Source organism: Peromyscus californicus, unplaced genomic scaffold (genome assembly GCF_007827085.1).
Source record: "Peromyscus californicus insignis strain IS unplaced genomic scaffold, ASM782708v3 Scaffold_13__1_contigs__length_99412109, whole genome shotgun sequence".
Classification (NCBI taxonomy): domain Eukaryota; kingdom Metazoa; phylum Chordata; class Mammalia; order Rodentia; family Cricetidae; genus Peromyscus; species Peromyscus californicus.
Genome location: NW_026294424.1, coordinates 57,605,275 through 57,633,052, shown reverse-complemented (window position 1 = coordinate 57,633,052; position 27,778 = coordinate 57,605,275). Strand labels below are relative to the sequence as shown.

Genomic DNA, 27,778 nt, shown 5'->3' with positions numbered 1-27,778 from the left:
CACACACACACACACACACACACACACACACACACACACACACACACACACACACACACACACATGAGGCAGGCATTTCATCCTTTTTCCCCTTGAGGAAGCTGAGTCCCAGGAAGGTCGGGGAACGTGTAAAGCACTCAGAAAAGTGCAGCCATTGTCACTGTGGAGGCAGCCGAGGGAAGGATGCATCTCAAAACTAATCACCGAATTCCGAAGAGACGGAGGCAGAACTTAAATCCCAACATATTGGGCTCTTGCTGTTAGTCATGGTGTAAGAGTTAAGGCTCACCACATTAGTATGGGTCAATGTGGACAAAATGAACACACATTTTCTCTCTCTTTCCCATGAATGTAAGATTCAAAATATAAGCATTTAAAGAAAAAAAAAAAAGGAAGGGAAAATTAGGAGAAGAAAGAGACAAAGAGGCTTGGGACCATGGCTTTGATGAGAATGGTGCTTATTTCATGTAAAGTAGAAGGCCCCCCAGGGTTTCACTATGTAAAGGGCACCGTGTTTATAGGCAACACAGTCACTTCAGTCCCCTTTATGGTCCAGGGTCTCTTGCACAGTGATCATCTATGGTACCATTTCCATCCACATTTCATGAGTTGAGACCATGCTGTTGAATCTAAAGTATATTGTGGATGTTAAGACTTCATATACAAAGAAGGTAAAATCTCACTTGAGTAGTTTTTTTATTGGGCTGGAGAGACAGCTTGGCAGGTAAGAGCACTGGCTGCTTTTCTAAAGGACCCCAGTTAGGTTCCCAGCACCCACACGGTGGCTCACATCCCTCTGTAATACCAATCTCAAGGGGATGCAATGCCCTCTTCTGGTCTCCAAGGACAATGCCTGCATGTGGTCCACAACTATGTGTGCAGGCAAAATATACACATAAAACAAGTAAAGAAATCTTTATAACATTTTCCTATTTATTTAATGTGTGTGTGTGTGTGTGTGTGTGTGTGTGTGTGTGTGTGTGTGTGTGTGTGTGTGTGTGGCTTGCCAGGGCATGAATGTAGAGGTCAGAGGGTAACCTACAGCAGTGTTTCTTATTTTACCACGATGTTCCTGGAGATTGAACTCAGGCTTAGATGGAAGTAACTTTACCCACTGGTCCATCTCACCAATCCTCAATTTTTATGCGTATGTAGCATGTTTTTTTTTTTTTTTTTTTTTTTTTTTTTTTTTTTTTTTTTTTTTGCACGGGGAGGGGTTTAAATGCAAAATACTATTACATTAATTCAATCTTTATTTTTTTTAATGCAACCTTTAGAAAACACATAAATGACCGGTAGGTATGCTTCCTTGTCACGTTTCAATTGGCTGGGTGAAGCTAAGATAACGTGTGGGTTCCTGCTTGAATAATGCAATTAATGACAGTTTGTTTACTGAATTGGGAAAGATGGGGCAAAGGTGCATCTGAGGATGAAAATAAAGGTTCTGGTTTGGATTGGCAGAATTAGAGATGCCTGTAGGACATCCACGCAGAGCTACATCAAAGCAGAGCTGTGAGCTGGCGGTGGCGGGGAGGGGGGGATGCTCAGGCGGTTTACCATGCCCAGAGTGGCAGAGTTAGTTCACAAGGGGTCTCTAGAGAGCATATATTTAGGGAGATACCAGTCAGCACCCGAGAGTAAACTCTAAGACCCTCCATTCAGAAGAAGACAGAAAGGGAGGACAAGTGTTTTAGATACCACCCAATATTTCCATGTTCAATTATCAACCTACGTTCCTATGGCTTTATGTCTTGGTGGAATTCATGTGTTTTAGTTTTTCTTGTGTGTGAACCCCATTTTATTTCAATCCTTTCTGAGGATCACTTTTTCCCCCTTCTGTATAAACAGCACAGTTAAGCTGCAGAAATCCCTGAAAAGCTTTCTTCATTCAGAAAATGACAAAACTGAGTATGATGAACAAGTCCTATGGGTGAATCTCAGCAAATCCCCACATGTCCAACATCAAGAGAAGATAAAAAGCCTCCTGAAATCCGGTGTGCAATCTCTGTGGCAACTGCCTGGATAGAAGGAGGGGGAGACAAGGGAAGGCTTTCTCAGATTTTTAAAGCTTCATTTAAGCCCCAAATGAAGTGTTTCTTAATAGGACTCTTATTTTAGGACCACACTGACCGGTGACATACAGCTGAGAGCTTAAATTCTGTGGTCGGGTACGTCTGCGTTAGTGGATGTATTGAGAGTTCCTGGCATGTGAGACACACTTGGTAGCTAGTGTGTGTGTGTGTGTGTGTGTGTATTAGTGTCTCTTCTTCCAACTACATGAAGAGCAATGCAAAAGCATAGACTATTACTGTTCTTGCTCAATATATTTCTCACCTTGGTAGCCATTCTGATAGTTTTTGACAGTGTTAATAAAATCAGATATCCTCCCCAAACTGGCTAGTTCCTAATAGAACATTATGTCATTGGCATCATGTCAGCGCTGTTCCCTGTGTCCCTTTGTTCTCACGACAGGAATGTAGCTTTGTATGGTTATGTCCTCCACTTAGTGGTGGAAATTTCCTTCCTGTTGTTTCCATGTGGAAGGACTCAAAGTAATACTTCATTTCTTCATTTTTTCTTTATTTTTTTTGAAATTTTATTTATTTTAATTTTATATATATGGGTGTTTTGTCTGCATGTATATCTATGCACCACATGTATGCAGTCCCTGAAGAGACCAGAAGAGGGTGTCTTATCTCATGGAACTGGAGTTACAAGTGGTTGTGAGTCCTCATGTCGGTGCTGGGAACTGAACCCTGGTCCTCTTGAGGAGCAGTCAATGCTCTCAACTTTTGAACCATCTCTAGCCCCTTTTGACACTTAACAATGAATCCTCTTCAAAGTGGAGGAATTGGTCTCTAGAGGCTTTGCTATTAGCTTTTAACTGGTGATTGATGGTGGTTTTGTGTGTAGGTCAGTGGCCAAGTCTCTACAACTAGGAGTAGGCAGGGCTTCAGCTGTCTGTCCTAGAAGAGTGTCAAAATAGAATCCAAGATGTGCAAAGTAAACTCCAGTCTACTTTTGGGGGAAGGATGGCTAGCAGCTGGCTGATGACTTCTCACCATTGGTTCCCAGTTTGGCCTGTTGCAAAGCAGGTTTTGCTGAGTTCCATTCACAACCTTCTAACTTTCATTTACCAGGCCCAGGAAGACAGTATTATTTTTAATTGCCTCAGAATCCAGGATGGACTTTTAAGGAAAGGGAATTAATACGGTAACTTGTTATAACTGTATAATTTTGTATCTGAAAAGCCACCCCTGGAGAGACTGCATAATCACTGCAAATGGAAATATAAGCATACGGATAATGAATACAATACCATATCCTCTTAGGTTGAGGTAGAGTAAAATTCACCAAAATATTATAAATGCAAAATCCTACCACTAGGAATCAGGGATTGAAGGAGAAACTCAAGGGCTGTGAAGAATATACTTTCATTTAAGAACCTCATTGGGGTAGGGGAAGATTGAAAGGAAATTAGCAAAGGCAAACCCATCAAAACCTGTAGGAAAGAAAGGTCTCCACTAGAGATAGGCTGACATCTTAGAAGACAGGTCATGACAGACACACAATCTTTGAAGGCCCAAAGAGACATAAATGGAACAAATGAGATGTGCCTGAGTACACCTGCTCCTAAAAGGAATGTTGGCAAAGTGAGAAAGACCTTAAACTGTTGTTTGATCGGAAAATTTGACCTGGGCCAATGGAATCTAACCTAGACCAAAAGGCAAGACCTCAGAATCACTCCACCAAAGGATGCTAGAATCCAGAAAAGTTCTGCAAACACATAAAAAAATGCTTGAAGGCCACACTCATCCATATTCTGATGCTTTGTGTTGGAATAGAAAGTATTGGAGTCATACTGGTGGGTGGATTTCATAGGGGATGAATTGGGAGCTGGATTTCATGGGTGGATGGAAGCATGGGCCAAAGCAACATGAAATACTTAACAAATTCAAGTGATAGATACATGTAAGGCAGCATGCAAGTACTTCTTATTTTCTGAGGGTTTTGTTCAAAGAATTTATGAGACTAAAACTCTAAGACAGGGCAGAGTCGCGATGTGGTCTGTGGACAGACAGGACAATGATGGAGCTCGTCTAAGGTTCCTCAATTTCTGATGGGAGAATGTTGCAAACATGGGATTCTCTAGCTTAGAGATATCTGTGACTTGTTCAGGAAGTCGCTGGCGTGCCAAGAACTTCTATTTCTTACCAGGGAGGGGCGTTCTCACATGATGAGAGTTAAGGAGGTTATCTTAGAAACCAATTATTTTGGTTATAAAGAGAAGAGGAAAATGCCTTCCAAATTTCATTAACAGAGTTAGTCTCATGAGCACTAGAAAAAGAAAGAAATTAAGGCTTAAGTTAAACTGTGAAGAAATTCACTCACATCTTCCTAAAAAAGGGAAAGTTTCACAGAGAAGTGGCCCTCAGCCCTCAACAGTCACAAGTTCAGGGGGGCAGTGTTTCCTATTTTGTTATACGAAAATGCAGTACACAGGATTTCGTATCTATTTGAAAATTAAGATTAAAAAAAATCATTCAGTGAATCTCCACGGTACTACATCAGCATAGAAGCCGAGTCCATGGGTGTGAGTTGGGGTGTTTCTGTCTGGAGGGACTTGATAAGTTTTTTCACCCTAAAGGACTCTCAGCAAACCAAATCAGACCGAATCAGGAAAAGCCCAGGTTTAATGGGTAAAACATTCCCAGGTGATTCCTGGTCCCTCAGAGAGGATACCGGCCCAGAGGCTGGAAGAACCATGTGTCTATTTTCTGGGATGCAGCTTATATATCCTGTGGGAGTGGCCTTGAGCCTCTCTGGGGGAGGAGCTGTGTTTGGAGGGCTTTGAAGGAGTGGGTTTGGAGAAAGAGATAGAGGAGGGCAGTTGAGGTGGATCTTTCACCAGAGCATTCCAGACTCTTTGGGTACAGGGATGCCAGGGTGCCAGGGGTTGAGGTGGAGCTCCCATCAGAACAGGACCGTACAGAGCAAGCCTCGGCCTTCCTTCTTCCACTGTCTATTCAACTGACTGGTGATGTGGGAGAAAAGGAGGGGATAAGCCCTCAGCCATCCTCTCTCTGGGTCTGGCTGCCTGCACAGTGGTCAGCTCACCTCCTGTACAGGGCACACTGCAGATTTCTAGCTGTGGGGTGCAGGGCAGGCTGAGGGGTTAGGATGGCTGTGGGGGGCATTCTCTCTCTGTGACTTAGTACTTTAGATTGGGGTAGGTTCTGAGTCATTTTCCATGACAGCTTTATCATGGAAAAGGTGGCATTTAATCTCCACCTCCCCGATTCCTGCATCTGCCTCTGAAATGATTTTGAATTTTAAGCTGGACGAGGAAGGGCCTGCTCTGAGCCCTTAGTTTCTGGGTTCCACCAAGGCCCGGGGGACTGTCTGTCTGAACTCATTTGTCAGATTTGATGAGCAATGTTGTCAAAGCTCTGAATTCCATCTGCTGGGGCTCACTTCCCAGCTCCATCATTTACTATCTGTGAACACTTGAGAGATTACAAAAAGACACCTCCCTCTGAAAATTTCATTTATAAACTGGGGACAGGCTGGTAAGAGGGCTCAGTGCCTTTGTAAAGGCACCGCCAAGGCGGATGGCCTGAGTTGGATCCCCAGGACCCACACGGTGGAAGGAGAGAACTGACTCCTGAAAGCTGTCCTCTGACATCCACATGCTCACTGGGGTATATGCACACACACACACACACACACACACACACACACACACACACACACACACACAAGTAATACTTTTTTAAAAAGAACCTAAATTTCGATTTCCTGTTAGAAAAATTTGAAACAAGAAAACAGGACAAATTCTATAACAGGAGAATGACAATGTTTTAGAGGCTACTGGGATGGAGTACATTTAGGACATCCCTAAATGTCCTCTGAAAGTTGAGTAACTTCACATTCAAGCCCACTACAGTAGACGCATGCATCTCAGAGAGTTCAGGCTTTATTCTTGGTCGTGGAATAGAGCACAGAAATACAATCCCTTCTGAGGATTCACAGCCCCTCATGGGACCGTGATAAGCGCACGTAGAGCTCTGGCATTAGTCCGTGTAGACTTTCAGTAAGTGGAAAAAAAAAAAAAAGCATGGAGCTCTGTCTGGAAACATTAGCACTTAAATCCTTGTATATTTTGTGTATACTCTTTTGAGTCGTTTATTTAACAAAGTAAATGTGTAAGTGCATCAGATGTGCGCAAGCATCGTTGGAGGCTGGAGGGCATGAGATTCCCTGGAGCTGGAGTTACAGGTGGCTGTGAGCTGCCTGATACGTGCCGGGAATGAAACCTGGATCTTTCGGAGGAACAGTGAGTGCTCTCAACTGCTGAGCCTCCTCTCTGGCCCCTCTTCTCTTGTTCCATATCGACAGCAAAGCAATGGAGTACTGGGTATCCGACCTAAAGACTGAGAATGTACAGGGAAAATCTCTGCCAGCATTTTGGAAAGAAAAGGAAGCTGAAGTTTCAGAGCTATGCTCTGGTGACTTTCATTTCTTTCCTTTACAAATACCAATTTATCCACATTTTCTTGAACTGACTTTGATAATTGACATTTTTCAGAAATGCATTCATATCATTTGGCTTAGAAACTTGCCCAGCATGGGGTTTTGTAGGTACTTTCTTACAATGTTCAAAGCTATCTTTATTGCATGTTTCAAATTCTATATATTTGAGTTAGACAGATGATACATGGTTATTGGTGTATGTGTTATCAATGTTATTTCTGTTGCTTTGGCTAAGTAACCCCTTTACCTACAGTTTTGCTCATATGTTTTCCTCTATTTTGTTGGATTCTTCAGTGATGCTTCATCATTATTAAAATTGTCTAGATTCCTTTCTCTAGGTATCTTAAAAATTACTTTTATAATGTGTGTGTGTGTGTGTGTGTGTGTGTGTGTGTGTGTGTGTGTGTGTGTGTGTGTATGTGGGGTGTGGTGTGTACATGCCATGGATGTAGAAGTCAGAAGACTATTTGTGGAAGTCAGTTTCCTTCTTCTACCATGAGCCCTGAGGGCTGAACTCAGGTCATCAATCTTGGTAACAAGTGGCATTACCCACTGAGCCATCTAGGTATCTTTATTTACTGCTTCTGACTATAATGTTTCCCTTCATAGAATTAACTGCCAATCCTAGGTTTGGATTTCCCCTGTTTATATTGTTTCTTATTTCCATTTCTTTCGGCGTATCAAAAAACCTCCTGGTGTTTAGTTTCTGTATCATTGACTTTGCCATGCATGAGAGAAGTCATTCTATATATGTGAGTTACAAGTATACACATCACTGCTTAAAAGAGAAATCAAGATACATTGACTCAGAGAACATCATATATTGAAATAAATATATCTTAAATCCAGTGAAAACAGAAGTTGAGTGAAGAAGAATTGAGAAGCAACGTTATAGCATGTGACTATGTAAATCCTAGCAGTCCACTACCTGGGATCATGTCTTGAACTAATTCTTATTAGCTGTGGGTACTGACAAGAGGCAGGAACCCTCCTTTCCACATAGTTACTTTATCTCAACACTGGCTATTACAACAGTAACTTGCTCATAAATTATTGGAATAAATGAATTCATCAACATAAAGTATTCATAATACAGTCCAAGTAAGTGTTCCATTCACTTCTTATGTTTATAAAAATTCTCAGAACTTCAAACATGAGAAGCCAGAATTCCTTTTAAATGAAGGAATCAGAGAAATTAAGTGTACTTAGTTTTCATATAGTGTTGAGGTAGAGATAATAAGTGTATTAAGTAAAATGATATGAATGAAAGGTATTTAAATGCACAATTATCCAGACAAAACTTAATTTAATCTTACAGTCGTTTTAAGATTCCATAGTTCCATATTTCAGTATATGCTATATAATGACATTCCTAATTGCCTTAGTAAAATGCATAGCATTTCAAGAAGCAGAAATGACCTGTTGATCTAAAATTTACGTGCAATCTTTTTTTCGTATTTCATGAGTATAATGCCATGATTACTAATCTATTTAACTATAAAAGAAAATTCTTAAAACACAAAAACCTTGCTATTGTAAGAATTTACTTCTTTGCCCTAAGAAAACTTTTAATACAACATTATTCTGCACAGCAGGGAAACTCAGAGAAACTGAATATACATTTTACATTTTATCTACTGGAGCAAAGAAGCAGATAACACTTCATTCTTTCCATTTTTCTGTGATATCAAAAGGAGAACTGAATGAGATGTTTGGTACCAGCAGAGACATGGGCTTGCTTGTGCCACTGTATTCATGGATTATGCAGAAAAATGAGACCCACCGTTTCCTTATTTTCCCAAGAAACTCTAACAGACTTAATTCGAGAAGGGCAGGGTGGCACACTGTGTCAGATAAAATTCTTAGGAATAGCCTTCTGGCTTTTGAACTTTATTAAAAAAACAAGTTAACAGTTTACTGGTCAAATAGTCAGAGACGATTAGAAAACAAATTGATAAAAAGTAAAGCTTTACTTATTGATTGCAATATCAAACGTGTGTGTGTGTGTGTGTGTGTGTGTGTGTGTGTGTGTGTGTGTGTGTGTATAGTCACTGGCCTTCAGTAAATTTGGGCTTCTGGGTTATTCTACTGTGTTGTGTAATGATTATGTAGACAAAGTTATGTGTTCCCAAGACCTTGGGTATGGCTTACACTGTGTAGTGCCCACCATTAGAGACAGGTGGACTAAAATGGGATGTCTCCTGAATTTAATTTGTGGCAGGTTCATTTCAGATGCTGTAGTTATAAAACTAAGTAAAAATGAAAGTTAGCTTGAACATTGTATTGTCAGGATTTAGCCTCATTATTCTTTCTGTCTTGAAGAAATGAGGTAAGGAGACAGATATGATGACTAATAGATACTCTTTTAAAGCTTGCCTCATCTACTACATTATGGAGGAAGCTGAGTACAGTACTTCACTGAGACTGCCATAGTCAATTAAGATACAATTGCTTCCCTACTGTTGGTTAATCAGGGTCACCTCTGTATTTATAACTGATTCAAGTTGGGAGCCAATTAATGACTCTTTTCACAGGAATATAATCCAGACTCTTCCAAATGCTTATTTAGCTGTCTCTCTTAAGGCTGATAAAAATCCATGAGCCTGGTCTAACTTTGGGGTAAGAAATTCAAAATATTCAAAAATTCAAATTGCTTTGAACTGTTCAGTTCATATCTACAGAGTGGCTGTGCAGGTGCCTCGGATGTCTCACACTGACTCTAGAAAGAAATGCAGAGCCATTTGCATTCCTGCAGTTGTATCTGTGCAACCAGGGTGCTATCTCAAGAAGCAAGAGAGAGAGAGAGAGAGAGAGAGAGAGAGAGAGAGAGAGAGAGAGAGAGAGAGATCAGAAAGATAAGGGGGGCTTTTTAGCACTCTGAGGCTTCTACAGGCAGCTCTAAATAAAAGTCTGTAGGGTAAGAACGCCTCACAAGCTCCACCCCCTGTTTGCACATACTTCCCCAGGATGAGATCACTTGCTCTGTCTTCCATCTCCAGCATTTTCTTCACACTGAACCCATGATGTGGATGCACAAAACTGTTTCTTCCTTGGAGTTTTAAAGAAGAACAGCAAAACCAATAGTGTACCCACTTCAGTAGGCACAAGTGTCTAATGTGGTTCAAGCTTTATTCTTGGTCTGAGAGTCCATAAACCCTCACGGGATTATGAAAAGTACACACAGAGCTCTGATGTTATTGTCAGCTACACCGGGTTTGGAATCACCTAGGAGATACACCTCTGGGCATATGTTGAAAGGTTTAGTTGAGGAAGAAAGATTCACCCTGAATGGACAGCATCCCTGTGCATCAGTATCCTGGACTGCATAAAAATGTGAAAAATGTTAAAAAACAATGGAACTATACTCAGGCTTGTATTATGAATACTTCATGGGTTTCTATACTTCATGAGGAAGTCAACAGAGCACCAGCGTTCATGTCTCTTGGCCTCCTGACTGCAGACACAATATGACCAGCTATTACATGCTTACGCTGCCATGACTTCCCCTGGCATGACAGACTATTTCCTCTCAAGCCATAAGTCAGAAGAAACTCTTTCATCCTCAACTCGCTTCTGTCAGGCATGTTGTTACAGCAATAAGAAAGTCATACAGGAACCAAAGGGAAAAGGACCCAAACTACGGACCAGAACTGGGTGGGGCGGGGGAGTTCTGCACACTGGTTCCACTTCCCTCTCATTCAAGAGAATTATGAAGAGAACACAGATAGTGTGAGCAGTAAGGAACCTTATGCATGCTTCATGTCAGATAATATAGACTTTACTTTCAGCAAATAATTATGTTTTATAAATTTTCAATTGCAACTCACGCCACCACACATGCTTTGGTGTGGTTTTAAGCATCTGTGATGGAGGGATGGGAGATAGAGCTAATCCCTGAGGTATTAGCATGGCCTCCTTGACTCACCCTTAGCTTTTCAACCAGATTTAAATTCTCACTGGCTTTCTCTGTGAAATGTCTCTCATATGTGCCTGCCTCTCTATTTCAGCTCTTGTCATTCCACGAGATCATGCCCGTGGCTTGGGAATATGGGTAATGTTCCCAGTTAGGGCCCTCTCCTTTAGCTTTTCCACTTTACAAATTGATGCTGGTGTTTCCTTATGAGGTGTGTTGGTTTGAATTTGAAATGTCCCCATAGGCTCAGGCATTTGAATTCTTAGTCCCCAGCAGGTGGCACTGTCAGGAGAGGTTTAGGAGTTGCGGCCTTGCTGGCGGAAACATGTCCCTGGCAATGGGCTGTGTGAGTTCACAGCCTCATCCTACTTGGGATTCACGCTCTGCTTCATGATTACTGTTGGGGGTGTGAACTCTCAGCTTCCTGCGTCTGCTGCCATGCCTGTCGCTGGTTGTGATGCCTTCCTGCCGTGATAGGTTCTAATCCCTCTGGAACCCAAGCTCAGTAAACTCTTCTATAAGCTGCCTTGATCATGGGGTTTATCAGAGCAACAGAAAAGTAACGTATTCACACAGGGAGTGACCTGAAACTATGTTTCTTGTCTCATGTTCCACCGTGCTCCGTATTCTGCCTCCATTCAGGAATTTCTGGTCTTTGGAGAATCAGTATTTCCTTCCTTCTGCTCCAGATCTGGGCTTGCTCTTTATCTTTTCAGTATCAATGCAAGCTCTGGTTCCTCTAGGGAATCCTCAGAACTATGGAGTCAGAACACATTTTTTTAATCTCTACTTTTCATCACAGCATCAGTAAAACACTGCATTATCCCACTAACTTCAATCTGTACTCCCTCTACATTTAGCCAATGCATAAGAGGACTTTAGCATACTACTCGGTTTTAGATCAGAGAACTTAATAGGGTCTTATATATGACCAACTGTGTTTTAATGAACACCATTGTGTAATGTGTTTGTCAAGAATCATATATAGACTTCTGGTTGGTTGACTTTTGTTTTGCAAGGAGATACGAGGGGAAGTACGCAGGGGGTTGCGGTGGGGCATGTATAAGAAATCTTTGCTATGTTTTTGTAATTTGAATCTCTGGCACTATCTAGTATAGGTTTTTTGAAGCTTCAAGTTTCTCTTCCCAGGGACATTAGATGGAAATGTCCAAGTTAATTATGAAATGTAATAGTTGACTCAAATAATCTTAATAAATCCATGGGCAACACAGCTTCAATTTCTACTAGAGAAAGATATTTTGTTCATTAGACTAGTGGATATTTTGTCTAAATCATTCAAGTGTATGGGAGAGAACACCACGAAGTAAGCTGAGACAGGACATTATGATAAACTTCCTATACATCTGTAGAGGAAGAAGCAGCAGATTGCTGGAAACCAACGTGGGCTATGAAACTAAACAGAGTCTCATTAAACCATTAGGAACTTGGAGTAGGAAGATGTGGGCTTTGGAGTTAAAGAGACTTTGATTAGGGCTAGAAAAATGGCTGAGTGGATAAGGTGCTTGCCTAGCATGAGGTCTGGAATTTGAATATTCAGATCCCATATCAATGCTAGGTGGGCATGGAGACCCGCCTATAATTCTGAGCTCAGTGGAAAGATTGTGTTTCAAAGAATAAGGTGGAGAGTGATTGTGAAAGATACATGGCAACCAACCTTCTTTAGGATTCCAGGTACATGCACACTTGCACACATGTGGACCCATACACATGCAAACATGCATATACACATACACATACACACACCACACACATATAAAAACTAAAGAGACCAGGTTGTGGGAGCTGGGGAGATAGATAACATTGGTAAAGTATTTGCTGTGCAACTATGAGGACATGAGTTTGATTCCCAGAACCCCCCACAAAGGCTGGTCTTAATTAGGGTTTTTATTATGATAAATACAACCCCCCAAAAAACAACCTGGGAGGAAAGGGTTTATTTTGTCTTACATTTCCAGACAACAGTCCATCGGAACACTAGCAGGGCAGGAACCTGGAGGCAGGAACAAATGCAGAGGCCACAGGGGAGTGCTGCTTACCGGCTTGCCCCTCATAGCTTGTTCAGCCCACTTTCTTACAGCACCCAGGACCACCAGCACAGGGGTGATACCACACACAGTAAGTTGTGCCCTCCTACATTAGCCATCAATCAAAAAAATGCGCCACAGGTGTACCCACAGGCCAGTCTGGTGGGGGACTTTCTCAACCATGGTTGCCTCATTCTCAATGACTCTGGCTTGTGTCAAGTTGACAGAAAATGAGCCAGCACACCAGGTGTGGCAATACACACCTGGAATCTCACTACTACTGGTAGGTAGGAATGGGAGGGTCCCTGAGATTTGCTGGCTAGTCCAGCAGAATTGGTCAACTCCAAGTACAGTGGGAGACCTTGTCTCAAACAATAAGGTAGAGAAATGACTGAGGGAGAATCTTGAAATCAACCTCTGGTCTCCATGTGTACACACAAATGCACTTGCATACATGTACACCCCGCCCCCAGACCTGGGAGGTTTTTGATCTTGGCTATATCCCTTATTAGTTCTTTACAAAAATCACTTATACCTCAGCATTCTCAATGACAAACCTGGAAAGCTACAGCCTCAGAAGGTTAGCAAGGAACTCTACATAGCACCCAGCATATGGCAGGAACTCGGGAAAGACTGATTTCTTCTATTTCTTTGGATCTCAGTTTCCATCTATGTAAAAATCAAGATTTGTAAACTGCTTAGGTCCTATCTGGTTTTAGTACCTCAGCCTTTTCCTATCAGCCTTGTATTTTTCGGGGCACACATAAAGCAGAGAATTTTTGGAAGTATTTAAAAGTCTGTTCCAGTTGATAATTATGTTTTTTTGTCCTTTTGATCTCCACTGGTTTGGTACATCTTCCTTTCCTGGCATCTTGAGAGGGAATTTAAATCATTCGTTTTGCTAAGACGCTGGTCCTGATGTGGGGGTCCAGTGTCAGTATTGAAACACTGTGAGTAGCTCTTGGTGCTACCCCAAGTTTTGATGACAAGAAGAAAACGCCCCCCTCTCTGTGGAAGCATACCAGGAAGAAGGCTAGGAGTGAGTTATTAGCAGTGTGTGGCCTCCGCTCCTGTTTCCACAGGATATGTTGTTATGGGTGGAATAGATGGGGGAGGATAAGTTTTGCTGAATGTGTCACACTTGGCACAGGCAAAACAATTTATTCTACCCTTAAAAGCTGAGGAAAATGCTAGATGTGGTCTCAACTATGAGCTGTCTCCCTGTTAGCTCTACCACTCTCTGGAAACATGAGGATTTTGCATAGATCTGATAAATTGGGGCTGGAGAGAGAGTGCTCTTAACTACTTGCTCTTGCAGGGGACCTGGATATGGAATCTACCACCCATATGGTGACTTACAACCATCCTTAACTCTAGTTCTAGGGGACCCAATGCCCTCTTCTGACTTCCACAGGCAACAGGCATGCATGTGGTGCACACATATACATGCAAGCAAAACACTCATACACATAAAATAAAAAAAATTAAAAAATACAGTGAATTTATACCTAGTAAAGTCGTATCTATTACATATATTTTACAGTTTTCAAATAGATACAAATGAATGCTACCCCATGAACACCATTTATTTATTTATTGTGTTGGTATACGCTATAGCTTGCATGTGAGGGTCAGAGGATGTGGGTGTTTGAAAGAAAATGGCCTCCATAGGCCCATAGGGAGTGGCACAATTAGGAGGCATGGCCTTGTTGGACGAGGAAGTGTGTCATTGTGGAGGCAGACTCATAAGTTCAAGCTACATCCAGTGTGGCATACAGTCTCCTGCTACCTTTGTATAAAGATGTAAAACTCCTGCTGCTACCTCTCCAGCATTATGGTTGCCTGCATGCCACCATGTTTCCTGCCGTGATGATAATGGACTAAACCTCTGAAACTGTAAGCCATCCCCAATTAAATGTTTTTCTTTGTAATAGTTGCCACAGCCATGGTGTCTCTTCACAGCAATAGAAACCCTAACTAAGACAGAGGGCAACTTTTAGGAGTCAGCTATCTCCGTCCACCATGTGGCTTCTGGGAATCCAGCTCAGGTTGAAGACAACTGCCTCTACCTGTTGAGACATCTTGCCGCCACCTGATGCGTCCTATTTTATGAGAATTAACATTTATAAAGTATGAATTAGTGAAAGTTGCTTTGATATTTCCATACATGCATACATGGTGAGATGGTCACACTGATCTATTCTTTTATGCTAGTCTCCTCTTTTCCCCCTTCAAGGGCAGTAGTAAACACTTTCTACTTCAAATACTCTTCCTTTCTCTGTTTTTCTGTATTTTTAAAATTTGTTCATGTGAAAGAAAACGAGCGAGGTTTGTTTTTTCTGCATCTTGCTTATTTTACTAGACATAACGTCCAACGGGTTTACTCATCTTGTTGCAACTGACAAGGTTCCCATTTTTGACTGAATACTAGCCCCTTGTATGTACATGTATATGATACATGCGTATGGACACACACATAGTATGATGCATGTATGGAGGCCAGGGGACAGCTATGTGGAGTCAGGCTTGTGCAGGAAGAGCTTTACCAATGGAGACATCTTATTGGACTTTAATAAGTATTTTATGTGTGAAACCCACTTCAGGCAGATGTCACCTAAGAAAGCTCTGTCTGTAGTTCTTTAAGTGTCCTCCACACTGCTGCCTGTAACTGAACTCCCTTGCCGGTTTCCTTAGTAGCTGGGCCTATTTACTTTCCCACTAACAATGTTTAAGTTTCCTTCCTCTCCATGCTGATGCCAGCATTTGTAATTTTATTTATTTACTTTTGATAATAGACATTTTAACTGAGATAAGATGAAATTTCACTGTAGATTTGATTTGTGCCCATTAGTGGCTAATGGTCTTGAGCATTTCCATGTATTTATTAGTCATGTGAATTTTTTTCTCGTAAGAAGTATCTGTTGTGATCATTTAACGTTTTATTTGGACTGTCTTGATTTTTAAAATTGAGTTCTGACTGATAATCCTGTATTGAATTAATAGCAGGGAAACATTTTCCTATTATTCTGTACATAGTCTCTTTTCTCTATTACTTTCTTTTGCTGTGCAGAAACTTCTAATCTGATATAATCTCATTGCCATTCCTGCTTTTACTCTATATAATTTTTCTTCCATTTGTTTGCTTTTATGGTGCAAGGATTAACCATGGACCTTGTGAGCTACACAATCATCCTGGGAATAAAGTCTAAATACCGTGTATCAGTAACATCTTCAAACAGAAAAATGTTCAGTATGACATAATTGTTCACCACACATGAACTCTGAGTTTGATAATAGACTCTGTAAAGCTTTATACTTTCCAAAGAATTCAGGCATTAAGTATTAGCAGGTTAAGCCTCACCATAAAACTTTGAAGTTGATTCTCTTATTACCTCCCCATCTTTATGGAGATAATAAACACAGTGAGGCCTGTGCTCACCTGTCTGAACCAGAGGGGAACCTCAGCGGAAATGTAATCTTGGGACTTTTGGGGCTGTTTCCCCCTTGACTCGTTATGTGAATGCCGTCTCCTTCAGCGCTGATGTATGCTCTCTACTGTGTCTTTTGAGTTAATCTCTAAGGGCAGGAACAGACCTGTGTTCAATCCTCCAACTCTAGCCTCTTGTTCTCTTTGTAATAAAAATATGTAAAAATGACTATCTACTATCAGAAGCATAGCCTACATGTCAATGGGACATAAAATTTAAACAATCAAACACATTTGGTATTTTAGTCCCCTATCCCCTGGGCCTCCTCACTCCCTGGCTATTTCAAATGAAAGCTTTGCCTGGCCCTGGATTTTTCTGTATTTCACATAAGCTAGTACCTGTGAAGATACAAAACCATCTTTATTCAACAGTGGTGAATTTTCTTGACCAAGTCTTTACCGTTCAGAGAACTATCATGTTAAGCTTTGTATCCCACAGCGGTACCAGGATTTGTGGAGATATCTCAAGGAAGTATGAGGCAAAGAAACTGTAGCTTGTGAGTGACATAAGCCTGTTGTTACCACTGGAGTTGCCATAGTGACAACAAGAAAAGCTATGAGATGTTCTCTCCTGTAAACACGGAGGCCAGCCTTGTATAATTCAGGAGCATTAGAGTAAATAATCCTCCACCTGTCTGCAGGGCTTCCTTGCGGCTGCTGTGAGTTCAAATATGTAACAGGGGAATGAAGGAGGGATGCATGATGGGTTCAGACCCAGGAATGTTGTTGAAGATGTCCTGTCAGTCAGCTTTTGCTCTCAGAACCTGCTGAACTTCCAGTCTTTAAATTATTCATTCTCCCACTAGCAATTTGTTGAAACTAACAGCTACAAGTAGTTTTAGTTTAGGCACAACATTCTAGAGTGTTAGGAAATGGGGGGGGGATGTCTGTTACTTCTGAATTTCCTAGGCTGGATTGAGACAGAGCTGTTGAGAACATGGCCATGGGCTTCTCAAATCTAGCTTTCTGAGCATAAAGGAACTTGACTGAGCTTTGTTCCAGGGTGTGAATCTCTCTCACACCTCCCCTGCTTTAGAGGCTTCTGTTATTTGCTCTGAGGACAGCCACGTTAGGTACTTTGTTGTGAAAAATACCATGACCAAGAACAACTTATGGAAGAAAGAGTTTATTTTGGCTTATGGTTCCAGAGGGATGAAGATCTATCCTGGTGGGGAGTCACGGCAGCAAGGAGTTGTTGGCAGGGCGATAGGAGCAGGCAGCTGTGGAGCTACATCTTAGTCACACGCTGAAGCAGAGAAAGTGAACTGGAAGGAGGCTAAGATGGCTCTTAGTGACGTATTTCCTCTACAAGTCTCCACCTCCCAAGAGTTGTATAACATCCCCAAACAGCACTACCAACAGGGGGCCAAGTGAGCCCTTGGGGGGCATTTCTCATTTGAACCACGATGATGGTGTAGCTGGTGATACGTTTCCCCCAGACTTAGGTCACTGTTTTCGTAATCAGTCCTGCAAACCCCTGAACCAGGTATGTCTCTCCTCTGTATTACTGTAGCCCCCTCCAAGGTTTGCATGTCCCAGGCCCACCCTGGACCCACAGCAAGATGGTTCTTAAGATGCCAGTAGGATCATTTCTTTCTATTATTCAATATATTTCTTTGATTCCCTTTGTTACTCAGAGTGAAAGTGAAAGATTTGTTTCTTTTAGTAAAATTTTCTTCCCAAGATTGACAGTTCCCAATTACATTGACCATAATGATGTGAAAACAAATTCCAAAGGCCTGAGAGGTGTTCCTCACTCCTGCACTCTCCTCCCTTGTTTTCACTCTTCAGGCACAGTGGCCTGCTTGCTGTTCCCTGAACAAGCCAAGGACGTGCTTGGGCACCCACTCCTTAGTGAGCTCTGATCTAGAATATCTGCCCGGTTCTTTCCCACCCTGTTACCCACTCCATTTTCTTTTAATGGCTACCTATCATTAAACATAGCCCATCTCTCCCCTTTTGTGTGTTCCCTTTCCTCTTCCTGAATATATCCTCTATTGTGTTCATCATCATCTGACTTCCTATTTTATTTATTTTGCGTGCCCCTTTCCACTTCCATCCACAGAAGGATGCAAGCTCCAAGAGGGTGAGGAAATATATACTGCCATAGCTCATTGCAAAGGTTGAATCAAGAGAAGCTGGCACCCCAAATGGCACTGCCACACGCTTTATACCCTGGCATGTGCTCAACACTAAGAGTGGCCTATGACACATACAGACCTTGATTTAATTTATTATCCTTGGGAAGAATGTCCCACCACTTAGTCAGGTCTGAAATCATTGCTGCAGGACCTACTATGTGGAGCTGAGTAAGGATGGACAGGCAAACTATACTTAAAAACTCTCTTATACATATATGGCAGTGGTAGTTTGAATGAGAATGGTCTTCATAGGCTCATAGGTCTGACTGCTTAGTCCCCTATTGCTGGAACAGTTTGGGAAGGATTAGAGATGTGGCCTTGCTGGAGGAAGTGTGGCCTTGTTGGAGGAGGTGTGTCACTTGGGGGGTTATACTTTGAGATTTCAAAACCTCATCCATTCCAGTCGGCTCTCTCTTTTTCCTTGTGGGTTGTTGTCTCAGTGTGTAAGCTCTCAGCTAGTTCTACAGCACCATATCTGCCTTCTTGCTGCCATGGTCACTTCAACCGTGATGGTCATTCCTCAGAACATTCTCTGTTTCAGCTCCCACGGATGGGTAGACATGGTTTGAATTTAAGACATGGCTTTCTTACAAAGGCGTGGAAGTGATTTTGCACAACCACCCACTACAGAACAGTGCCCTTACATCACTTCCACTGTGCTCACATAGAAGAAGGTACCATTTTCAGAGCAACACACCTAGCTAATAGTGAAGTTCTTCTTGAAAAGGCCCTGTTGACATGTTTGATGCTTATAGTGAGCCTCTGGCCGGAAATCACCGTAGACATATTCTCAAGAAGCACCATTTCCTACTGGGTTTGACTAGCGTATTTGGATTTCTTTACAACAAAAGTTTCAGCCATTGTGTTTAAAAAAAAATGCCAGACATTTAATATTGGGGGATAAAAAGATACGCTGATGGAATACGTCATACAGCTGGATGAGGAAAGAGCTATGTTAGTTACTGTAGGACTAAGACGGTCATCCTCATTGCTGACTGCAAGTTGGAAAATTGGTCCACTCCAAGTCATTCCATCCACTAACATTTCAAAATATCCATCGTTAATTTGCAATGCGTCTCATGAACACCTGAAGAGATTTTATTTTTCCCCGCAGGTGTGGGTTAAGGAGACAGTTAAAATTCTTTAAAATAAATACTTGAGAAGTCTTTCCCTTGGCACGGAAAAAACCAACCCAACCCCCACAAATGGGCACATACCATTCTCACATTCTTAGGACGTAATAGAGAACGTTAGTGTTTTTATACCCACAACAAAGCATGGACCTGCAGACGCCTTCAAGCACTCCTCCAGCAGCTTCATGCGCATCTTCTGCAGCTCGGGGCTGTCCCATTGGTCTTCATCAACCCCCCAGTACAGATCGATGACCTGCAGACAAATGGATGAAGCAGCTTTAATTCCCTTGCAGGGAAATTAAATTTACCTGTGGGCTTTCAGTCTTGCTCACAATGTCAAGCTAATGTGACTTTCCACTTTCCTCTTTGCCGCATGCTTTCCCTTAGAGGGGGACACCGATTTTCAAGATCTATCTAAGGCGACACGTTTTTATACCGTGATGGCTTGGGAATGAGCATTGGAATTTTTTAATTTATTTTTTTCTAATATAGGAATCGCGTGAGCCCAGAGAAATGGAAATGCTGAATGTAGGAGGTTCTGGAGTGTAGGAATTAATTACATTGAGTCAGCAAAACTGAATGTATCTGGGATTAAACTTACCATATTACTCATGACAAATCACACTGTAAAATATTATCTACTGTACATGCTAATATAAGAGAAGATACTGATCTGACATCAAACATGCTATTTCTTTAGAAAAGGAAAAGAAACTTTAAAAAAAACTTTCTTCTGTTAATATCACATTTTATTACAGAGGATAGATATTGTGGCTATGTCTGTTTTATCTGTGAACAATTTGGCTTTCATCAATACATATCTGAAGAACCTTATTGGAAAACAGAAAGGTGTGCCTTCCTGCGAGATGAGGATAATAGAGCCCTCTATCTCCCGACTTCAAACGCTCCCTGGGAAGATTCTGTAAGTCTGTAAAAACTTTCAGAAGGCAGTTCTGTAAAAAGATCCACGGAGAGCAGCATGGGTTCATTTCCTTTACTCAGCACTGTCTGCATAATGTAACCATTCCTGCCTGAGGCTTGGAAGGTCACTGCTTTTCCCTTCCCTATCAGTGACTGACTTTACAGCCCAGTCTGTCCTATTTTCTTGACAGATGAATTCTGTACCCTCACATCGGGAAAGAGAAACTTCCTGCCTTCCTTGTAGTTTGGCTGGCCTCGGGTGAGAGGCAGCCAGGAGAATGGCAGTTCTCTGTGATGCAGGCAGATTCCAGCAACTATGTGTGCATCCCAGTTCTTGGCTGTGGTTCCCACACAGCCTGGACTTCTACTAGAGATCTGACTTCTTGAATTTAAGTTCCTAGAAGACCTGATAGACCCATGATAATATCTTTAAAAAAACATTCCCACGAAGAAAGGGAGGGGGAGTGATCCGGAGAGATGGTTCATTGGCGGCGAATGCTTGCTGTGAGAGGACCAGAGTTAGGATTCCAGCAACCATGACTCATGGGCCACAACACCTGTACCTCCAGTTCCAAAGCTCACACAGAAAGACATACAGACAATAAATCTTAAAGGAAATTCCCACAGTTTATTCCAGAACCTCTAGCATATCTGAAACTCTCCACACTGACTTGGGGAACTCTTCTACTTACACTACATTGTAAGGTTTAACCAAGCAGTGTTAGCGGGGGATAGCTGGCAATGAGGTGATGATAACTCGACTGACCAATTGGAGAATCTCTAGCCGGGGGTATTGAAAATTAAAGACAAATAAATGAAGATGTGAAGCTCAGTTTCTCAAAGGCTCTCTGGCTCCTTGCAGCTGCTGACTCTTAGGCTGGGCAGTGGAGAAACAGCATGTCCCATCACCAAATTCCAGAGAACAGTTCTGTATGTTACTGAGTTTCAGGAGGGCACAGAATTCATCTGTCAAGAAAATAGGACAGACTGGGCTGTAAAGTCAGTCACTGATAAGTAATTTGATCATATTCCTTCTGTGTGATTTAGAAAGTGCCTCTTTTTTAGACATCTCAGTTTCCGTTGCCAAAAACCTGTTACAATATAAAAAACTGTCATATATAAAATATATAAAATAAAATAATATAAATGTCAAAACAGGAAATTTTAAAAATGTTTTTTATTTACTTTTAAAGTTTATTATTTTGTGTGTGAGTGTTCTGCTTGAATGTATGTTGGTGTACCACAGGCATGTCTGGTGCCCACTGAGGTCAGAAGAGGGTGTTGGATTCCCAAGGATTGGAGCTAACAGATGCTTGTGAGCTGCCAATGTGGGTGCTGGAAACTGAACTCAGATCCTCTGCAAGAACAACAAGTGCTCGCTGTTGCTGAGTCAACTCTCAGCCTCTAAGACAGGGCATTTTTAGCAATCAGTCAATCAAGCATCAAAAGCACTCAAATTCGCCGGGTGTTGGTGGCACATGCCTTTAATCCCAGCACTTTGGAGGTAGACAGAGCCAGGCGGATCTCTGTGAGTTCGAGGCCAGCCTGGGCTACCAAGTGAGCTTCAGGAAAGGCGCAAAGCTACACAGAGAAACCCTGTCTCGAAAAACAAAACAAAACAAAACAAAACAAAACAAAACAAAACAAAACAAAACAAAACAAAAAAAGCACTCAAATTCATTGCTGTGTGGATGATACTCCTGATTGTGCCATGTACAACGTAACAATTACACATAGACCATGTGATGATGGCGGGACATGAAGTCATTCACTACAGGACAACGTCACAGTGGATGACAGACTGTGTAGAGATGCACATGCTATAACATAACTAGTAAGAAAGCTCCCTAAATTGGTGACACATGAGAAGGACAGCACTTTTAAATGGCACACAGGTCAAGGAAGAAATCCCGAGGGAAATAAAAAATTCAGACAATGGAAATGAAGACATAGCATACTAAAGTTATGGGAGGCAGTCGACGTAGCACCGAGAAAAAAAGTTGTAGCTAAGAAGAACTACATTAAAATTTTCTCTTTTTTAGACTGAAAACAGATTCTTCTCTTGCACAATGCATCCTGACCCCAGCTCCCCCCCCCGACTCTTCTCACTCCCCCACCTCCCCAGTCAGTGGCTAAGTTTCCCTTTGAAAGCACTAGAAAAAGAAGAGTAAACATGAACAATGTAACCAATCAGAAAGAGGGAAGAACAGCCCATCACTGGAAGTTAGGAACCAGAAAAATGGAGGGGATCAACAAAATAAAGCGTCATTGAAAAGGTTAATGGAATAAAATATTAGTGAAAATTATAATGATGCTAAAGGAAAGAGACTCAAAGCACTAATGCCAGAAGTGGAATGTTATTATTACCCAACCTAGATGAATAACAAGTACAAAGGAGTGTACTAGAAACAACCAACTGTGCGTCATTAAGTTAGAACTGAGATGAAATGAGAAAATTGCCAAGGAGACACAAATTAGCAGAGCTGACTCAGACAGAACATACAATGCACAGGCATCTTTAAGAAGAGATCAAATATGACCCCAGCTAAGACTCCTAGCAATAGTGGAGAGGGTGCCTGAAATGGCCATCTCCTGTAATCAGATTGGTGACTACCCTAATTGTCATCAGAGAGCTTTCGTCCAGTAATGGATGGAAGCAGATGCGGAGATCCACAGCCAAGCACTGGGCAGAGCTCCGGGAATCCTGTTGAAGAGAGAGAGGAAGGATTGTACAAGCTGGGGTGGGACACTCACGATCATCACAAGGGAATCCACAGAAACAACTAACCTGGGCTCATAGGAACTCTGAGCTGACACTGGACTGACAGCTAAGGAGCCTGCATGGGACTGATCTAGGTCCTCTACATAGGTGTGACACTTGTGTAGCTTGATCTATCTGTGAGACTCCTAACAGTGGAAGCAGGGCCTGTCTCTGACACTTGGGCAGGCTTTTGGGAACCTATTCCTCATACTGGGTTGCCTTAGCAAGACTTAATATGAGGGGAGGAGCTTAGTCCTACCCCAACTTGATATGTCATGCTTTGTTGATATTCATGGGAGGCCTGCCTCTTTCTGAACAGAACAGAGGAGGAAAGGATTCTGGGGGTGGCAGAGGGGAGGTGGGGGGAGGGGATGAGAGGAGAGGAGGGAGGGGACATTGTGGTTAGGATGTAAAATAAATGAATAAATTTAATTAATTAAAAAGGATCAAATAGTAAATAATGCATAAAATATTGCTGAAAGGAAATGCCCAGCTCCAGATGGATATGCTGGTAATGTCTGTCAAACATTTAAAGAAGAATTAATATCAATTCTTCACAAGTATTTCCAAAAATATGAAGGAGAGGGGGCCCTTTCTAAGTACAGTATGACTCAAGTACAAAAACCAGACAGAAAATCCTGAGGAAATTATAGATTGATATTTTTCTGACTAAAGGCAAAAATCCTCAACAAACAATATTAGAAAGTCCAACCTAGTTGCATAGAAATGTGGTTATAAAAGACAACCATGTAAGGTTTGTTTGGAACCCAAGGTTGGTTAAAATGTTAGACAAACTGGCTAATGCAATACATTAACAGCATAAAGGACATGATCATCTCAATAAAATGATTATCTCAATAGACAGAGAAAAAATGATGTAGTTGAAGTACATTTCATGATAAAATACCTAAAACAGTAAAAACAGAAACAGACTTTCTCAACTAGGTAAAACACATTTGGGAAAACCCCACAGTCAACATTGTACTTAATGGAGAAAAACTGAAAGTTTTCCTCTTGTGATTAAAAAGAAGAGAAGATGTCCACACTCACCACTTCTATTCAGTACTGTACTGGAGCATCTACCAGGATAATTAGAAAAGAAATAAAATGCATACACATGACATACTTTTGTATAATGAAATACTGAGGAATCTGCTAAAATGTGAAGGTGGCTATGGGCATGGGCATGCCATGGTATTTGTGTGGAGATTCAAGGACACATTTGTGGAGTCTATTCTCTCCTGCCACTTCTATGTGGACTTCAGAGATCAAATATGTGTTGCCAACCTTGTCCAGCAAATGCCTTTACCTGCTGAGCCATCTGGTTGACCACTTGATTATTTTTATATTTTCTCCAGTCCTGCCCAGCCCCATGGACCCCACAACCACTTATAAAATAATCACTCAGAAGCTCATATTAATTAAACTCCTCGGCCATTAGCTCAGGCTTACCATTGTCTAGCTCTTACACTGTAACTCAGCCCATTTCTGTTAATCTATATGTCGCCACATGTTCCGTGGCTTTACCTGTTGCCTTTACATGTTGCTCTCTGGATGGCAGGCTGGTGTCTCCCCTAGGCTTCCACCTTCCAGCCTCTCTTCTCTGTTTGTCCTGCCTATCCTATACTTCCTGCCTGGTTACTGGCCAATCAGTGTTTATTTATCCATCAATCATAGCAACATATTTTTACAGCATACAAGACATCCCACAGCACACATGTATATATGATGTGCAAAACTATCTAGGGAGTGGGAATTACCGATTGGAGGACAAAGTGGGAGGATGGGAGCATATGGGGCAATATGTTCAGATACATTATGTGGTTGTGTGACAATATCCTTAAAAAAACTCAGTACTGTGTATGATAACTACACACCAATGAAAACAGCAACAGACAACAAAGAAATAAAAATAATAACCTCACAAAAGAAGAAAATCATAAATCAGAATATCAAGAATATATAAAGAATGTTGATGGCTCTACAACAATAGAAAAACAATAATTAAATGTGGGCAGAAATTCTGAGTAGATGCTTCTCCAAAGAATATATATGCATTTCTGACAATTATAAAGATAGTCGGTAGTATTTATTATCAGGGAAGCATAAGTCAAAGCCAAGAGAAGATCACAATTATGTATCTAGCAGGGTGTCTGTAACCAAAAAGACTGAAGATGAGGAGAGGCTGGAATCTCTGTGTGTTCTGGGTGGAAACACAGTGGCTCAGACACGGTGAAGGTCTAGCAACTACTGAAGTAGTCAAACAGAGTTAACACAGGACCCACTATCCAGAGGAACAAACCAAGAATAGCGGCCACATGTGTGCACATGAGAACTCATGCTTGGATGTTTTTAGGGGCATTCATTCTTTTCAGCAGCCAGAATGCAGAGACAACTGGCATTCTACCACACGATCGTTGGGCAGCAAGTGGAGCAATGAGATATGGTTACAGGCTAGAGTGCAGGTGAACTTTGAAAACATTAACGGAAAGAGGCCAGTTATACTGGCTCCAGTTTACATGATCCCTTATGTGAACAGTTGGCATATACAGATAGGATGTAAAAGAGTGGTTCCTTAGGGTCAGTGGGGAGGGGGAAGAGGTGGGCCTATATCATAGGCACAGGGTTTTGTTTGGAGTGACATAAATGTTCTAATACTGGCTTTTCTAATTGCCACACAGCTGTGAACATACAAAAACATCCATTCGAGTCATACAGTTGAAGGCTGCCCCTCAATAAAGCTGTTTCAAAATGATTCTTTGTACATCTACTTACATTGTAGTTTTCTACTGTTTTTATATTCCCTGCCATAGTGTAGTTGGGTGCAAGAATAATAGATGTTTAAGCCAAGCACCTAAAGTATTAAAGGATAAATATTAGGATCTAAGGAGGTGTGGAGCAAATGGCCAGGATAAAAAATGTCCAACAGGGGTCTTCCTTTCATTGTCTCATGCCTTGTAGAACGTAGAGCATTCCATGACTTAGGTGTCACCTTGTCTTTGTCACAGTGTTCGCGTCTATTATCCTGACAGTCTGCTCACTGGTACCCTCTTTTAGGCCTTCACAAGCTGCCCGCCTTCTCACTTCAGTAGCTTTGTTGAAATATTCTCCTGCCTCCAATTTTTCTCCGTTAAACTGTGCTTTCTCGTACGTCTTTATAGGCGTTAAATGATGAACAAGAGATAAAATCAAGCAACCGCAAAGATGGGGGTGGGTGGGAATAAATACATGAAAACATTGAGCTTATGCAATGCAAAACTCCGTTTTGGGCAAACAGATCTGCCATCTATCTACATGATCAATAACTGGGAAAAACCACTTGGAGCTAAAGTGCTCAGCAAGACAAGATTTATTATACACTTAAAAAAATTAAGTTGAGCTTTGAGCTTAATGCCCAGGTGCTGCAGCCCCCATAATGCACTTGCTGCACTACTGCCTTGTCAACAGCACGTTTATGTGCCTTTATTTATTGAATCACTGAAGTAGAAAACTTAGAGAAGTCATTCGACTTTTATCTTTTTTTTTTTTTTTTAACTTAAAACCATCTCATTTGGCTTTTAAAATTCTTAGGGAGGCTGATTTATCTTGCTAATTATAATACACTCAATTGACCTGAAAACAAAATAATCAGCCAAGAAAGCCCTTAAAAATCCTCCCCAGCAACGAGACGAAATTAATTTAAACACTAGCATTACAAAACTATCAAGCAACTTGTAAGAAACAGCGAGTAACCTGATGTTTCAACTGCCATCCACCTTCCAAAGGAGAACAATCAAATTTGAATTTACAGTGCCCTAACACTATCAGTCACTTGCAAAGAGCCTTTGAGAAAATGTTCACCAAAATGTTTTCTTGACAAAACTCTCCACATTATAGAGCGTTATCTGGATATAAAACACAAAAGTCAGAGATTACATGACTGATATTGTTTGTATATGGTGTTGTGTGTGCGTGTGTGTGAGTTAGTATGTGTGGGTGTGCATACCTGTGCATGGCTGGAGACCGGTGGAGGACTCCTCCTGGCTTGTTCCCTTGAGACAGGGTCACTCACTGAATTGGGAGGTTAAGCTGGCTGGTGGCTGGCAGCCGGTAAGCCCTGATTCTTTTCCTGCCTCTGCCCACCACAGCACTGGAATTATAGACATGCTTGTAGCTACACTCAGCTTTTAATGTGGGTGCTGGGATCTGAACTCAGGTCCTCATGCCTGCACTGACCCACTGAGCCATGTCTCCCACTCCTATATTATTTTTAAAACAAATTTCAAACTGAAGGAAAACTATTGCTATTTGTCACAGGGGGAGGCTCCCCACTCATCTAGTGGCTCTGTATTGCTTCGGGCATTTCCTCCTTGGGAATGATGTCATTTTACACTTAAAAGCAATCTTATTACATTGTAGTTAGTTTGGATTTTAAAATTGGATGTCTCTAGCTTTCTTGGCCTTTACACGCATCAAACACAATTTTTAGGGATCTCTTTTTAAGGACTCCAAGAGCTCAGGAAATAATTACAGCAATTGGCAAATGGGAGCACATGAAATTAAAAAACCTTCTGCACAGCAAAGGAAACCAACAGTGTAGGGGATGGGAGGAAATGTTTGCTAACTGTACATCAGACAGGGGACAGTGCCTGAACCTGGAAAGAACTAAGAAACTAAAGACCAGACTCCCCAGATCACCCTACCAATGACTGAGTACATCAAGGAAATAGACAGTCTCAGAAGGAGAAATGCAAATGACCAATAAACTAGGGAAAGTGCTCAGCCCTTCTAGACCTCAGGGAAATGTAAAGGAAAACTACATTGAAGTTCTGTCTCACTTTAGTCAGAACGGCAAAGAAACTAA

At 41.6% G+C, this 27,778-nt stretch overlaps 1 protein-coding gene across 3 annotated transcripts in view; it reads right to left on the bottom strand.

The window, feature by feature from the left end:
• Nucleotides 1–27,778, bottom strand: part of Nwd2 (NACHT and WD repeat domain containing 2) — a 161,164-nt gene that overhangs the window by 39,499 nt on the left and 93,887 nt on the right. The window contains exon 3 of one of the 3 annotated variants that reach the window (XM_052734969.1): nt 19,390–19,506. In XM_052734969.1, coding sequence (XP_052590929.1) covers nt 19,390–19,506 — 117 coding nt within the window. Of the gene's footprint in view, nt 1–19,385; nt 19,510–27,778 lie in introns of those variants that run through there. The other 2 variants (XM_052734972.1, XM_052734970.1) reach the window with 2 other exon arrangements.